This window comes from Danio rerio, chromosome 8 (assembly GCF_049306965.1).
Source record: "Danio rerio strain Tuebingen ecotype United States chromosome 8, GRCz12tu, whole genome shotgun sequence".
Classification (NCBI taxonomy): domain Eukaryota; kingdom Metazoa; phylum Chordata; class Actinopteri; order Cypriniformes; family Danionidae; genus Danio; species Danio rerio.
Window position 1 is genome coordinate 38,147,554 of NC_133183.1, and position 15,684 is coordinate 38,163,237.

The 15,684-nt window shown below is 37.1% G+C and overlaps 1 protein-coding gene across 2 annotated transcripts; it reads left to right on the forward strand.

Annotated features, from left to right (window-relative positions):
• Nucleotides 1–12,731: 12,731 nt before the first annotated feature.
• Nucleotides 12,732–14,878, forward strand: LOC100536005 (E3 ubiquitin-protein ligase RBBP6-like). Of its 2 annotated transcripts, NM_001386566.1 has the most exons (6): nucleotides 13,214–13,562; nucleotides 13,756–13,852; nucleotides 13,956–14,031; nucleotides 14,178–14,266; nucleotides 14,506–14,645; nucleotides 14,741–14,878. In NM_001386566.1, the coding sequence occupies exons 1-5, from the start codon at nucleotides 13,403–13,405 to the stop codon at nucleotides 14,603–14,605; spliced, it is 522 nt and encodes a 173-aa protein (NP_001373495.1). In that variant the 5' UTR covers nucleotides 13,214–13,402; the 3' UTR covers nucleotides 14,606–14,645; nucleotides 14,741–14,878. The 2 variants fall into 2 exon arrangements, with proteins under 2 accessions (XP_073765175.1, NP_001373495.1); XM_073909074.1 differs by lacking the exons at nucleotides 14,506–14,645; nucleotides 14,741–14,878 and having other exon boundaries at nucleotides 12,732–13,562; nucleotides 14,178–14,270.
• The last annotated feature ends 806 nt before the right edge of the window (nucleotides 14,879–15,684 follow it).

Consider the following 15,684-nt stretch of genomic DNA (forward strand, 5'->3'; position numbering starts at 1 on the left):
TGCTAGGGTGCAGTATGTGGTAGTTAGGGGTGTGGCTAGAAAGGTAAAAGCTCATCAGTTATTGGCAGTTTGGTAGTCTGAGTTAAATGAGCTCAGCCATTAGTCTGTAGGACAGTCTGATGCAGAGTTATGAGCTCACAAAGTTTGATCCCATGTTAAGTCAATAAGAGTTTTTTTGAATGGAAGTCTACGGGACAGTTGCTAGGGTGCAGTATGTGGTAGTTAGGGGTGTGGCTAGAAAGGTAAAAGCTCATCAGTTATTGGCAGTTTGGTAGTCTGAGTTAAATGAGCTCAGCCATTAGTCTGTAGGACAGTCTGATTCAGAGTTATGAGCTCACAAAGTTTGATCCCATGTTAAGTCAATGAGAGTCTTTTGAATGGAAGTCTATGGGACAGTTACTAGGGTCCAAAAGTGGTTGCTAGGGCGTGGCTAGAAAGTTTAAAGGTGATCAGTCATTGGCAGTTTGATAGTCTGAGTTAAATGAGCTCAGTTAGAGTTCTGTGCGACAGTCTGACGCAGAGTTACGAGGTCACAAAGTTTGGTCCAATGTTAAGTCTATGGGATTTTTCCGACAGTCCCGGGACGTTTTTTGGAAAACCGAAAGTTGGATCAGTCTGAGGAGATATGGCATACCGAGTCAGACCAGTTTGGAGGTCTGGTGTGAGTTTGGTGGTAATAGCTTGAAAGTTCAAGGAGTAGATAGAGTTTGAATTTTAGTCTCAGAAGAAGAATAATAATAAAATTAATAATAATAATAAGTTTAAATAGTAGAACAGTAGTCTGGCTTTGACAAGCCAGCCTAATAATAAGTTTAGAAAGGATAACAGTAGTCTGGCTTTGACAAGCCAGCCTAATAATAATAATAAGTTTAAATAGCATAACAGTAGGTTGGCTTTGACAAGCCAGCCTAATAAGTTTAAATAGGATAACAGTAGGTTGGCTTTGACAAGCCAGCCTAATAATAAGTTTAGAAAGGATAACAGTAGTCTGGCTTTGACAAGCCAGCCTAATAATAAGTTTAAATAGCATAACAGTAGGTTGGCTTTGACAAGCCAGCCTAATAAGTTTACGTGAGATAACAGTATGTTGGCTTTTCAAGCCACCATAATAATGATAAAAACAATGGGTGTCACGGTGGCACAGTGGGTAGTTTGACCACCTCACAGCAAGAAGATTTCTGGTTTGTTATATTTTTATTAGCCTGTTGTTTACAGTGACAGTGATGTTTCAAAGCAGCATAACACTGCTAGTTCACGACCTTAAGTTTTGAATAATCAGTGGCAAAATATATCTTTGTAAAACTTGTTTTCATAGTTGAAAAGTTAAATCACAATTCTTGTTGTGCAATGCTAAATTTATTTATGTTGAAAGAGTGCAAATATATACATATTTTTTTAATATATATTGCACTTATACATTCTGTTTATCTTGAAAATCCTTAAATAATATGTGCTATATGTTCTAAAATGGCCCTCTACTGTAAACTGACACTCTGGCTCTGAGAGAAGAGCCAGTTTGTAAAAAAAGTCTTGGTTTTGTTTGGTTTATAAATAATCAAACTCATTCAATGGCACAGCATCCTCTTTCACATCATTTCATAAACTTGATCTAATTAGTTAGTGCTGAAATATCGCATCGTATCGTGATATGGGTGTGAATCGTATCGTGTTGCATCGCAATATGTCACAAATGTATCGCTAATATATCGGATCGTATTCTTTGTATCGAGATGCGTATCGGATCGGCATTATAGCTTAGATGCCCAACCCTATTATACACACACCTCATCAGAGTTGTGGGTCTCCTACTGGAGCAGAGCAGTTCTCTTCCTCTGTCATATGGTCATCCTTCCATCCTTCAATAAAAGCTGAATAATAAAAAAAATATATATATATATATATTAGTTAGACAGTAGTACTCAAGGGTCCCGGTCCCCACTACGTCAGACCTTACTGTGTGTATTCAGGACTAAGTGTGTTTCACAGTTTCTCTAACATGCCTCTGGTACATGCCTCTGGTCCCCACAATGTTACACTAGTGCATACATTCATACATTAGGACACACACTCTGTTTCATTTCTATATTTTGATTAAGTTAAATAATTACAATTAAATGCACTACTACTACTACAACAACAACTACTACAACTACTACTACTAATAAAAATAATAACAACAACATTAAACACACCTCATCAGAGAGTTGTGGGTCACGTACTGGAGCAGAGCAGTTCTCTTCCTCTGTCATATGGTCATCCTTCAATCAAAGCTGAATAAAAAAAATAAAAAAAAATATATTAGTTAGACAGCAGTACTCAAGGGTCCCGGTCCCCACTATGTCAGACCTTACTGTGTGTATTCAGGACTAAGTGTGTTTTACAGCTTCTCTAACATGCCTCTGGTCCCCACAAAGTCAGTGCATATGTTCACCAATTAGGACACACACTCTGTTTCATTTCTATATTTTGATTAAGTTAAATAGTTACAATTAAATACACTACTACTACAACAACAACTACTATCACTATTACAACTAATAATAATAATAATAATAAAAATAATTGTTATTATTATTATTATAAACACACCTCAGAGTTGTGGTTCTCCTACTGGAGCAGAGCAGTTCTCTTCCTCTGTCATATGGTCATCCTTCAATATAAGCTGAAAATAAAAAATATATATATTAGTTAGACAGCAGTACTCAAGGGTCGCGGTCCCCACTATGTCAGACCGTACTGTGTGTGTATTAAGGACTAAGTGTGTTTTATAGCTTCTCTAACATGCCTCTGGTCCCCACAAAGTCAGTGCATATGTTCACCAATTAGGACACACACTCTGTTTCATTTCTATATTTTAATTAAGTTAAATAATTACAATTAAATGCACTACTACTACAACAACAACTACTACTACTACTACTACAACAACTAGTAATAATAATAATAATAATAACAACAACAACAACAACAACAATATTAATAAACACACCTCATCAGAGGGTTGTGGGTCTCGTACTGGAGCAGAGCTGTTCTCTCCTTCTGTCATACGGTCATACTTCAGCAAACCTGAATATAAAAATATATATATATTAGTTAGACAGCAGTACTCAAGGGTTTCGGTCCCCACTATGTCAGACCGTACTGTGTGTGTATTCAGGACTAAGTGTGTTTCACAGCTTCTCTAACATGCCTCTGGTCCCCACAATGTTACACTAGTGCATATGTTCATACATTAGGACATACACTCTGTTTCATTTCTATATTTCGATTAAGTTAAATAATTACAATTAAATGCACTACTACTACAACAACAACTACTGCTACTACTACTACTACTACTACTATTACTAATAATAATAACAACAACAACAATAATAAACACACCTCATCAGAGTTGTGAGTCTCGTACTGGAGCAGAGCAGTTCTCTTCCTCTGTCATATGGTCATCCTTCAATATAAGCTGAATATAAAAAAATGTATATTAGTTAGACAGCAGTACTCAAGGGTTCCGGTCCCCACTATGTCAGACCGTACTGTGTGTGTATTCAGGACTAAGTGTGTTTCACAGTTTCTCTAACATGCCTCTGGTCCCCACAATGTTACACTAGTGCATACGTTCACCAATTAGGACACACACTCTGTTTCATTTCTAGATTTTGATTAAGTTAAATAATTATAATTAAATGCACTACTACAACAACAACAACTACTACTACTTCTACTACTAATAATAATAATAGATATTATTATTATTAAATTTAAACACACCTCATCAGAGGGTTGTGGGTCTCCTACTGGAGCAGAGCAGTTCTCTTCTTCTCGTCATATGATCATACTTCAATGAAAGCTGAATATAAAAAACACAAAATAATAATTAGACAGTAGTACTCAGGGCTCCTGGTCCCCACTATGTCAGACCGTACTGTGTGTGTATTGAGGACTAAGTGTGTTTCACAGCTTCTCTAACATGCCTCTGGTCCCCACAATGTTACACTATTGCATATGTTCATAAATTAGGACACACACTAAGTTAAATAATTACAATTAAATGCACTACTACAGCAACAACATCTACTACTACTACTACTACTACTACTACTACTAATAATAATACTAATAAACATACCTCATCAGAGAGTTGTCTTCTGCAGTCATATGGGCATCCTTCAATGAAAGCTATTTAAAAACAGCTTTGTTATATAAGTCATGTCATGACTATAAAGCTTTCATGACAGTCTTATGAACCCCCCTTTAAAGTAAAGCATTACCCAATTAATTAAACTTTTTTACCCATTAAGACAAGAAGAAGATATTAAGAGATTGATTTCATTATCTCTTATGGATGATGCAAACTCTTTATTTTTGAACAGATTTACCCTTAATCTATATTAACATTAAAAAACTCTTAGCTTTGCTGAATGTATTAAGGATTAATGTATTAAGTAATCAAAATGTCAAACCTTTCTCCAAGGCCAATCACATGCGCCATAGTCAAACGTTATTTCCTCTCCAAAGAAAATATCCCTGATTGCAAAAAGGCACAAATGAGGTTTTCTCTGAACAACGATCTTATTGACAGTGCAGTTAGGGTGCAGATCGTCCTCATGATCGGCATCAATGCTGCAAAACTAAGAGAAAAGAGCAAGCAACATTTTAATTATGCCCTCTCATAGCAATAAAAAGCTAAACTATGGCATGAATACAAACACAATGAATATAATATATACATGTACATTTGAATGGGGAAAACACTTAACCACCTGTTCTTGTTTTACCATATAAAGTCAAACATAAAGACAGTATTTTTATTATATCTCATATATGCTTTGCTTCCACAAGCTCTATCATTTGTACTCAACCACAAAACTTCCTTTAATAAATGTGGACAACGCAAACTCTGACCTAAAAGATTTAATGAAATGTGTAGGGTTCAAAATCTATGTACCATTACAGATATTTACTGTGATAATAAATGGTAAATTACTGTTCAACCATTACTGCCCCATTTACTCTGATGCTTTATGTTGCAATTTTATATTTATTTTATCTCTGTGTTTTCTTTGGTTCCTTTTGTGTTCTTAACATTGAGTATCAGGAGTCAACCAATGCCACAGAGCTTATTAAAAGGTAAGTGTAAGATATGGACAAAATGCATTTATAGGCAAAAATATTCACACAGAGCAAAGAAATTGTCACAATAATTTTTATAACTTTGTTTAATTTTTCTATAATTAATCTAATTTAATTGCCTAGTTTGACCTATAGTTAAGATTTTAAATTGCACTTTCAACTGAATATTAGTATTTTGCTAAATAACTAGTAAAAATGTGTTATTTAAAAAAAATATATATATCTTAAACAACACGCACATACATTTTTGCAGAGACTCAATGAACTTGTCTGGAAAACTGGCAAGTAAAAGTGCCATTAACAGTATAAAGGCTTTCCTAAATAAATGTATAAATCATGATATTTGTTGTGTTTTTTAATATTACTACAGATTTGGAACGACATGAGAATCAGATTTTTTTTTTTTTTTTTCTATGGATGAAGTTTATATTATAGTATATTTTTTATTGTTTTTATTAAACGATATGTGCATAACTGTGATAAATGTAGGCAGTTGCTTTGAAAATATGCTATGTACCAGGGGTGTCAAACTCCTGAAGGCCACAGCCTAGTAGAATTTAGTTCTAGCCCTGCTTCAACACACTACCTTTAGATTTAGTTTGATCAGGTGTGTTTAGTTAGTATAACTGCACTGTTACTCTGTAGATTGTGCAGTAAATAACTGTAAAAAACAATGATTTAGGCATCACCACACACTCCCACAGGCTGTCCGTCTTATTCTAAACACAAAGGTGTTAGAAAGAGTTTTCAGAAAATACTGGCCCTTTAAGAGAGCCAGGTGTTTGATTTGTTTACTGCTGAGTGTGCTCTATTCTCTGTCTATCAATTCAGATGTAGAGTCTGATATGTTTTAGGCCTTAAATAAGAATCTAAAATGAGTAAGTAAAATGTGTTCAAATGTTTTTGAGGGTTTATAAAATAAGGCTGTGTTTTAAGTTATATTTTTGTTATCTTGAACTGTGTACTTGAAAGCTACATTGTTAGCTAGTTAGCCTCTCCTCATATAACTTCTTACATTACTTTTGTTTAAGTATTTATTGGATATTGCATACTGCCATAATGTACAGATGCTAACAGTTGTATGTATCTTTCTGGCAACTAAGCCAAAATTAAATTCCTTCATCTCTGTAAGGTAACATGTGCACATCATCACAGGGAATCACAAAAATATGATACACATAGCCATCCACATACAAAAGCTCCACTGTCCGGTCCCAGGTTGTGAGTTTGTTGCTAAGTATTTTTCAGAGCAGTGTTTCCACCTATGAATTTATATTAGAAATAATAAAAAAGTTTGTTGTCATGAGATAATTATAACAATAAAAGATTGGATTCTTTGGTTTTTCGGTGTTGCCAACTTTATTTTTGTTTTCTATAATTATTTTAAACTTTTTGAGATTTGACAGAGCTTTTAATTATTTAAAACTTTAAAATTTAAAAGAATTATTTTGTGTTTTTTGCTGTTCAGTTTTTTTTTTTTTTTTTGCATAGTCAGCATTGAGGAGAGAGTAACACATTTCACTGCAGCACTTTGTGTGTGTGTGTGTGTGTGTGTGTGTGTGTGTGTGTGTGTGTGTGTGTGTGTGTGTGTGTGTGTGTGTTTATTGGATATGTGATTGTGATAAATGTTGGCAGTTGCTTTCAAAGTATGCTATATACCAGGGGTGCCTAATCCTATGAGGTGCCGTATAGGATTTAAATCAAACTTTGCTTATCAACACATACATAAAACACGTGTATATACACCTATTAATTACTCGCATATACACCTATACTGAATGTTCAAAACAACATGGATGAAACTTGTGTATATACATATAAACTTGATGCATGAATACACCCACATACACACGCGCATACATATAAACTCGATCCTAACATAAACACTCACATTAACACACGCACATAAATATAAACTTGCCGCATGCAAACACACCTATACACACTCGCATATACATATAAACTCGATTCTCGCATAAATACCCACATTTACATGCACATACATATAAACTCGCAGCATGCAAACACACCTATACATACTCGCATATACATATAAACTCGGTCTATGCATATACACCCTCAACAACACGCGCACATACACAAACTCACTGCATGCAGACACACCTACAACATCTCGCGCAAACATACAAAAAAATAAAATAAAAAAATACACAAACATTTATCACGAATCTGGTTATTGCAAAGCTTATGAAATAGAAATAATGTGATTAATAGAGGGATTAAATATGTTAAATTATGAACATATGTTATATAAAATATTAGTCTATATAAATAGACTATTCAAAATAAGAAATACTTTTATTTAAAACCTTTTCATTTAATTAGGTAATTACATACACAAATATAAATGGACAGATAGAACCCTTAAAGGACGTTCAAAAAGCAACCAGAATTATAAATATAAATGTATACTCAAACTAAACTCCTCTTTTCTATTGCAAATGTTAAAGGGTCACGAAACACCAAAACACATGTGTTGAGCTGTTGACAGTGGTATATGTGTCCCACACTGCTAAAAACACTATTAGGACACCTATATTTCACTAAAAAGTGTAAATTGGTTGTTTTTGCTTTATTTCAAGCAAATTCGTACTTCCGGTTTGAAACAAATATTTGAAGCTGCGTCACGGCCATGACATAATAGCCTGTATTCCAGCGTGCAGACTGGACATCTGTGCCAGAGTGAGTCTTATTACGTCTTACAGTGTGCTGCATTAATGCATGAGTAAAGCTTGGTTCAAACCAATCAGCGCGCTCTATTGTGCAACTTCATTAATATTCATTACTGTCAGAGTGTAGATGACAGAGACGCCACGTTGTGTTGGCAAAACAAGCGTTAAGTGTTGCTTTTATAGTTTGCTGCCGTTAAGTTTCGTTTTCATTTTCTCTCTGTGAGAGCTCAGACTCACGTGTGGATTAACAGTGTACGCGACGCGCGACAACAATAACTTACGTGTCTAAGGAGGATTATTGTTTACCTGAGAGCTGTTCCAGATTCGCTTTAGTCTCCTCTTAATAAAGACGCGGCTCTAGTTGCTGGTGATTGTCCTGTCTCTACAGATTTGGTAAGTGAGCGACCAGTGCTCTTTGTTTATTCAGTTCGTATTTTATTCGTATCAAACAAACTATTGCAACGAGTGTAAACAAGTTAGCACTAACAGTTACAACCAAACTATAACCTCGTGTTGGATTTTGTGACCGGAATAACACACGCGGCTTTCTGACGCTACCTGCCGTGTGCATCTAAGTTTCCGGGAAATGCTGAGTTTTTTTTTTTTCTCTCATTCGCTGTGCGGTATCAAACATTGCATGAAAAATACACGCTTACAGCAGATCCTCGAATCAAATATCACGTTTGTCGGGAGGGACATGAATGAATTCCCTGAATGAAAGAGCCAAACTGCAGTTAAAGTCCACTATTTAATAATTTGGCAAATAATTCGACTACAGATGTCCATGTAAACACAGTCACATTGTCTGCTGTGGTTGTGTGTTTTGACTCTGAAATCCAGCGCGCCCAAATAGACACTCCCACACCAAGCCTCTTTTGTTCCTCCGACACTCCCCCCTAAACAGAGCTGGACACGCCCACTTTTCTGACTTTTTCCAAAGTAGAGGTGTGAAAACACCCTGCTGAAACGAGGGGGTTTCATGGCCCTTTAATGTAGCCTATAGTCTTCTTGTTTTGTTTTTTACATGTTTATAATTATTATGCTTTTTATATGTTTTTACAATGTGGGTGTCAAAATTGCAAGATTTTGGTATCATTTTGATTGTTAATTATTCAGCATATACAAAAAACAAACTAAAAAAAAAAAAAAACGCTGATTAAAAGTCTCTGCTCATCATGTTGGTCAAGTTAACCTCCATGGAAAAGCTACATATATATTATCTGGACACTCCTTTTGTGTTTAATAAGTACTACTTATATTTTTACAGCAGCTGACATTCAGCATTTTGGGGCGTTAGCCTGTTTATTGGTGACAGGAAAACCCACTTAAGTGCATTCCTGCCCCCTACTGGACATAAGTGTGTATCATAACCCTTGACGAATAGTGACACCAATAATAAAACAAACATAAAAAACTAATATTAGACAAACATATTTTATTCAAAATGATTACTTAAGCAACTTTATATTTATTAAACCATAATACCATTTCCAATAATTTAATTGCATAATAAACCTTTAATTTTGCAGGAGCATTCCTTTGCATTACCTTTTTATTTATTTATTTTTTAGAATTAGCATAATCTATTTTCATATTTCAACAGATGTAATTCCTCTTAATCGCATTTGGGTGTTTATGCACACATCAAGTTTATATTCTTATGTGAGAGTTTATGGGTGTATATGCATAGATCAAGTTTATATGTATATGCGAGTGTGTATAGGTGTGTTTGCATGCAGCAAGTTTATATGTATGTGCGTGTGTTAATGTGGGTGTTTATGTAAGGATCGAGTTTATATGTATGCGCGTGTGTATGTGGATGTATTCATGCGTCAAGTTTATATGTATATACACAAGTTTCATCCATGTTGCTTTGAACATTCAGTATAGGTGTATATGCGAGTAATTAATAGGTGTATATACACGTGTTTTATGTATGTGTTGATAAGCAAAGTTTGATTTAAATCCTATACGGCACCTCATATAATCCTGTTCCTGGAGATCTACCTTACTGCAGATTTCAGTTGCTATCCATATCAAACACACCTAAACCAATTAATTAGGACCTGAACACCACGTGATAATTACAGGCAGGTGTGTTTGATATGGGTAGCAACTGAAATCTGCAGGAACGTAGATCTCCAGGAACAGGATTGAGCACCCCTGCTATATACCATGGGGGTCAAACTCCAAGTTCCTGGAGAACTGCAGCGCAGCAGAGTTTAGTTCCCACCCTGCTTCAACATTACCTGTAGATTTCTAACAAGCCTTAATTAGTTTGATCAGGTGTGTTTAATTAGAGTTACAGCTTAAAGTCCCGGTCACACTGCACTTTTCTCCCTATAGACTTCCATTCATACGCATGTGAATGCTGCAGATCTGGAATGCATGCTCATGTGACAAATTTTACAGTTTGCAGCATTGGAAAGTTCAAGCTTGGAGATCTCTGACCTGCGAAATCACATCATGTGATTGCTTGAGACTAATCAAAGATCAAACCATGACCTGTCTGAACAGAAATTATGGACCAGTTGTTTGCTTTTTCAATCTCTAAATATTTTGTTTAATCCCACTCCTATTCGCAGAGCCATATGACAGAATATTGCATGCTTAAACGTTAGTTTGACTGCAGCCTTGCTGTGCAGACCTGTGGCTCTCAGTAATATGTATGATGATATTTATATCTGCTGATTTCTTAATTTTGTTATACATTTTCTGTTTTATATTTGTTTGCTGCCAAAACAATAAAATAAATTTGTCAGAATTTACAACTTAATTAATTTAAAGAATTAATAACAGGTAAGAATACTAATTAATTTTAGTAACACCTTGACATACTATTGTGTATGCAGTATAATGCTGTGAGTTGTAACACTACAGTACAGTAATTAACTGTACACAGTTTCCAGTTAGTTACCACTGCTTCTCTATTACAGTAATTAACTGGCAACACTGTTGCCAGCCACTCACTGTATGGTTCAGTTTCAGTAATTAACTGGCAACACTGTTGCCAGTTACTTACTGTAACCAAACTTTTACAGTGAGTAGCTGGCAACAGTGTTGCCAGTGTTCTACTGTAAAAAAGCCTGGTAAGGTCTAACAGTGTACAAAAACCTCACATTAGCATCCTCTCTGTGTGTGAATTATAAATACAGTAAACCTTTTGAAGTGGATCAGAACCTTTCCTCAATGTTGTTCTAATACTATTGAACACCTGTTCTTCTTGCTTAGGACAGTTTTAAAGAACTTTTTTTCCACTTTAATTGTTTACAGGTCACACTTTACAATCAGGTTTTATTAGTTAATGTACTTACTAACATGACCTAGTAATGAACAATGCATGTACAGCATTTATTAATCAGTTTAACATTTACTAATTACTAATGCATTATTCAAATCTAAATTCATGCTTGTACCAGTAATAATGCATTGCAATAATTAATGCATTGTGCGTGTTCAACTAGTAATGAACAACTTTATTTTCATTTACTAAAGTTAACAAACATGAACAAATACTGTAATAAAGTATTATTTATTGTTCATGTTAGTAAATGCATTAACCAGCATTAACTAATTTAACCTTATTGTAAAAGGCTACCAGTTGACAGCAAATAAATAAATAAAACACACACAGTGAACATTTATGTACTTTTATATATGTTTTACACTAAGTTGGAGTTTATTATAATTATTTATCTAAAATAAAACGTTTCTACACGTCATAGAACAATAAATTAAGTACATTTCTAGGACCAGATAGCCCCACATTTTAATTATAACCTCTATATTACTACATTAACGTATAAATAGTATATAATAGTGTTATTTCAGGATTAACGTTAAATGTTTAAAGCAATTAACCATTTAAAAAGTACGATACAAGAACTATGAAAACATACCTTAGTAACCTTCTATATATTCGGTTTCCAGTGAATGGGTCTTGTCAGTGGAGCTGGTGATGTGTTTCTCCGCATCTTTTAATGGTTTTATCCTCCGTCGATCCATTTAGCCGCCCGGTGATTGGTGACTGTCTGACCGCGGCTCATGCACTCCACCCCGGCCTCTGACTCACGTAGCACCGGGCAGTTAGCACGTTAGCACATTAGCGCGAGTAACTTTTACTCGTGTAAACAAGTTAAATTACATACCGAACTGTAGTTTGTGTCTTATCAGTGTTATATTAATACGTAATTTGAAACAACATCGATTAAAACACCCAGGAAATTCGTTAAAACATTTAATTAACTATACCTGATAACTGTAACATAAGTATTTGTCATATAACCTATTTTATTACATTATGATGGTGAAAAAAATTCTAACTTACCCAAAAATTCGAATAATTTGATGATAGATCTTAATTAAGTTGATTAAAGTCGGATTCATTTATGAGATTGCGCATGTGCAGTAGACAGAGTGTGTGAATTGCGTCGTGTGTGTCAGGGTGCAGTACCGCCATCCGACTACAGGACCGCTATAGAGCAGTGCGCCGACACACACTTACACACTCAATTCAGGTAAATGGTCAAGGTGGGGATCAGTGAAAAAACTGCACTAGGCATATCAGCAACGCCCCCTGAGTCTTTTAAAGGCAAAACATAGTGGGGACCGGGCGATCGGTCCCCACTATGTTTTTGGTCCCCACTTTGTGAGTGTGCTATCATGCTGAGGTCCCCACCATGTAATAAAAACAAACACACACACACACACACACACACACACACACACACACATATATATATATATATATATATATATATATATATATATATATATATATATATCCATGGGCCACTGTAAATTAATATGGTTCTGTCATAACGTTTTGAATGAAAATCTGCATTTGGATAAGACACCTTTAGTATAGTTTTGATTTTAAGGCATAATAAAGATCAAATGCAAGTACGAGTGGATTTACATTGAAAATTTCAAACGCATCAAGAAAACCATGTGCTAAGGAAATTTCAAACCATTTGGAACGCACAGAGACGAGCTTTTGTGCAAAAATGAACTTAAAGGTGCCTTTAAAAAAGTGTCAAAGTACTTTTGAAAACAAAAAAGCAAACCCCCAATAGGTGGCAGCAAGAGGCCGCTTTATTTGAGTAAAGCATTGAACGATTCATTCAGCCAAAGAAGCCAATAGGATGAACGGACAGTTGAATCAATCCCTGAATCATCGACTCACCCGAGTCTTCTTGGCGAAGGCCTGAATCGTTCGTGCAGGGAAACGTCGCTGTGTATTATTCAGAGATGGCCAACTGTTCTGCTGTTTATTTTATTATACTTATCGCAATGATTTTACTACTACTATCAATAAAATTAATATTAATAATGATAATATTGCCGGAAGTTGTACAGCGCATGCGTCACGTGTTCATCATCAGCATCCATGACAACCGTCCTGTGGGTGTTGTTTGAATCTCGCTGTGTCGATTGGCATCTGATCTCTGCGTCCTCCGTGACAATTTTTCCAGATTATCGATATTATTGATCGTTGGATACGTCGATTGATCGCCTGCTGTTCCCATCACTCAGGTTTGACCCTTTTTATTACGCTGTGCTTTGTGTTTGTGTTCAGTATGTCTTGTGTTCACTACAGGTTCCAGAGTCGACTCACCTACGACTCGCTCCAGTTTGAAGGCCTCAACATCAGCGCGGGGGAGCTGAAGCGGCAGATCATGAGGAGCAAGAGGCTGAAGTTCTGCCAGCTGAAGATCAGCAACGCCCAGACTGATGAAGGTGAGTTGAGGAAAAGACACTTCAACTGTTCTACGCTAACATTAGATGCGTTATATCAGACACTTCTGGAAGCTGTAAGGTGGTGCTGATGCTGACATGTAGGGATGTTTTGGCTGTTTTAAAAGGCTAATGGCTCTCAAAGTATACCGTGCTCCATAATTATGTGCTGATTCTGATTTTATTTTGCTGTCAGAATACACAGATGATGCTCTCATCTCTAAAAACACGTCGGTCATCATCAGACGGATCCCTGCGGCGGGACTGAAGTCCTCAAACAGAAGATTTGTTGGGTGAGTGCTGTGAAATGAGCACACGCGTCCTCTGTTAGATGTTATATGAAGACTCCTGGTCTGTCCCTGGTGTTTTAGTCACACAAGCTCCTTTGTTTTGCAGACATCAAGCTGGACGCTGGCGTGAACCTTCACCTAGAGCTGATCCTTCACTCCTCTCACTGGAGCAGTTGTTGAAGGTATTGAACAAATGAATAGCACAATAGCAAAACGCAATGTAAAGCACACAATATACGCACACGCACTCAGCTTCTTAGGGAGATTTGAGATTGTTTGAAGGGTTGAGGGTGAAAAAGATTCAAATGTGCAAATGCCTGTGAAACAGACTGAGAATCTGGCTGAGGCAAAGGCGTCAGAGGAGGACAAGCTGAAAGCGGTGATGTACCAGTCCAGCCTGTGCTACTACTCCAGCAGGTGAGCGTTCAGACACTGACAGGTTTGCTTTGTGAGAGATGTCTGAGCTGATTCTCATGGTTCTGATGTTCACTAGTGAGGCCATGAGGCTGCTTGGGATCCCGGGACACCACATTAGGCACTGCCCCACTAATGTGGTAACTGGGTTTTCCAAGCTCACGGTTGCTGTGAACTTGAGCTCTTGTCCTCATCAGTCAGATTGTTTGCTCAGAGTTTGACTGTCACTCCTCAATTCACAGGGCAGCCGCTCCGCGCCGCACAAGCGCATCCGGAAGAGCACAGGGATTCCCCGCAGCTTCCTGTTGGAGGTGGACGACCCAGACCGAAAGGGAGTCATGATAGACGGCAGCGGCAGATACGTCATTCCCATCATAGACGCGTGAGTAAACTGTACTTGGCATAGCCGCATGTTCAAGTGTTTGTCCAAATCTCACATGATCTCTGCTTGTGTGTGTTTGCGCTCGATCTGTTCAGTGAGGCCTATGCTGCTGAGAAGAGAAAGAGGCCGTCCTTCTCCTGCCAGACCGAGCCTTTGCCCTCCTCGTCCTCAGCAGGTGCGGCATCTTCGGTCCGGGACGCCGGATGGAAACGGTCCCGCTCCCCATCTTCACCAGAGACGCGCGGCGACCAGAAGAGACCACGTCGCTGAGAGACCTTCATCCAAGAGACCTGGAGCCGACGTGTAAATATTGTACATAGTTTATTAATAAAAGATAATAAAGATTATAGCCGCATGAACTGTGTGGACTGGTTAACCTTCACTCCAGCAGTGCAACACACACACACACACACACACACACACACACGAATGAATTCATAAACACAATATCATGAAGTTTTGCTTTAATTTAGGAAAAGAGAAACTCTTCTGGGCTAAAATCTGATGGGTTTTTTTCAGCGTTCTTACTTCAGTCTTTAATGTCAGGTGATCCTTCAAATGTCAGTGTAAAGTGTTGAGTACACTATTAGTGCTCAGTCGTGTTTTTCATAGTTACCAGTGCCGATGGAGTTTTTTAAAGCGTCATATTCTGCTGGAAACGTTTCATTTGAATGCTAATGTCCCATAAGCGGAGGTCTTGTGAGTAACTTCACAAGTCGGTCAAAGTCTACACCGGTGACAAGCTCATCTACTCCCAGAACCTGCTACTCTCTACCTACACGTTGTCAGCTGATGTTTCAAAACCTCAACACTCGCATACAGAACAGCCTCAGCGTCTGCACCTCTTATCGGCACTAGCTGCAAGTCTACACCCCCTCTGTCCAGAAGTGAGCACAGCCTCTTGGTACCATCCCAGCAAGCATTTTTTTGGGGTGTTTAAAGGTGCCAACTGACCATCAAAAGTAAAAATGACTCATTTTATCTCATCCCAACAGGGAAACCACCAACAATAAAGAATGAGTTACTATCTGGTGTCATG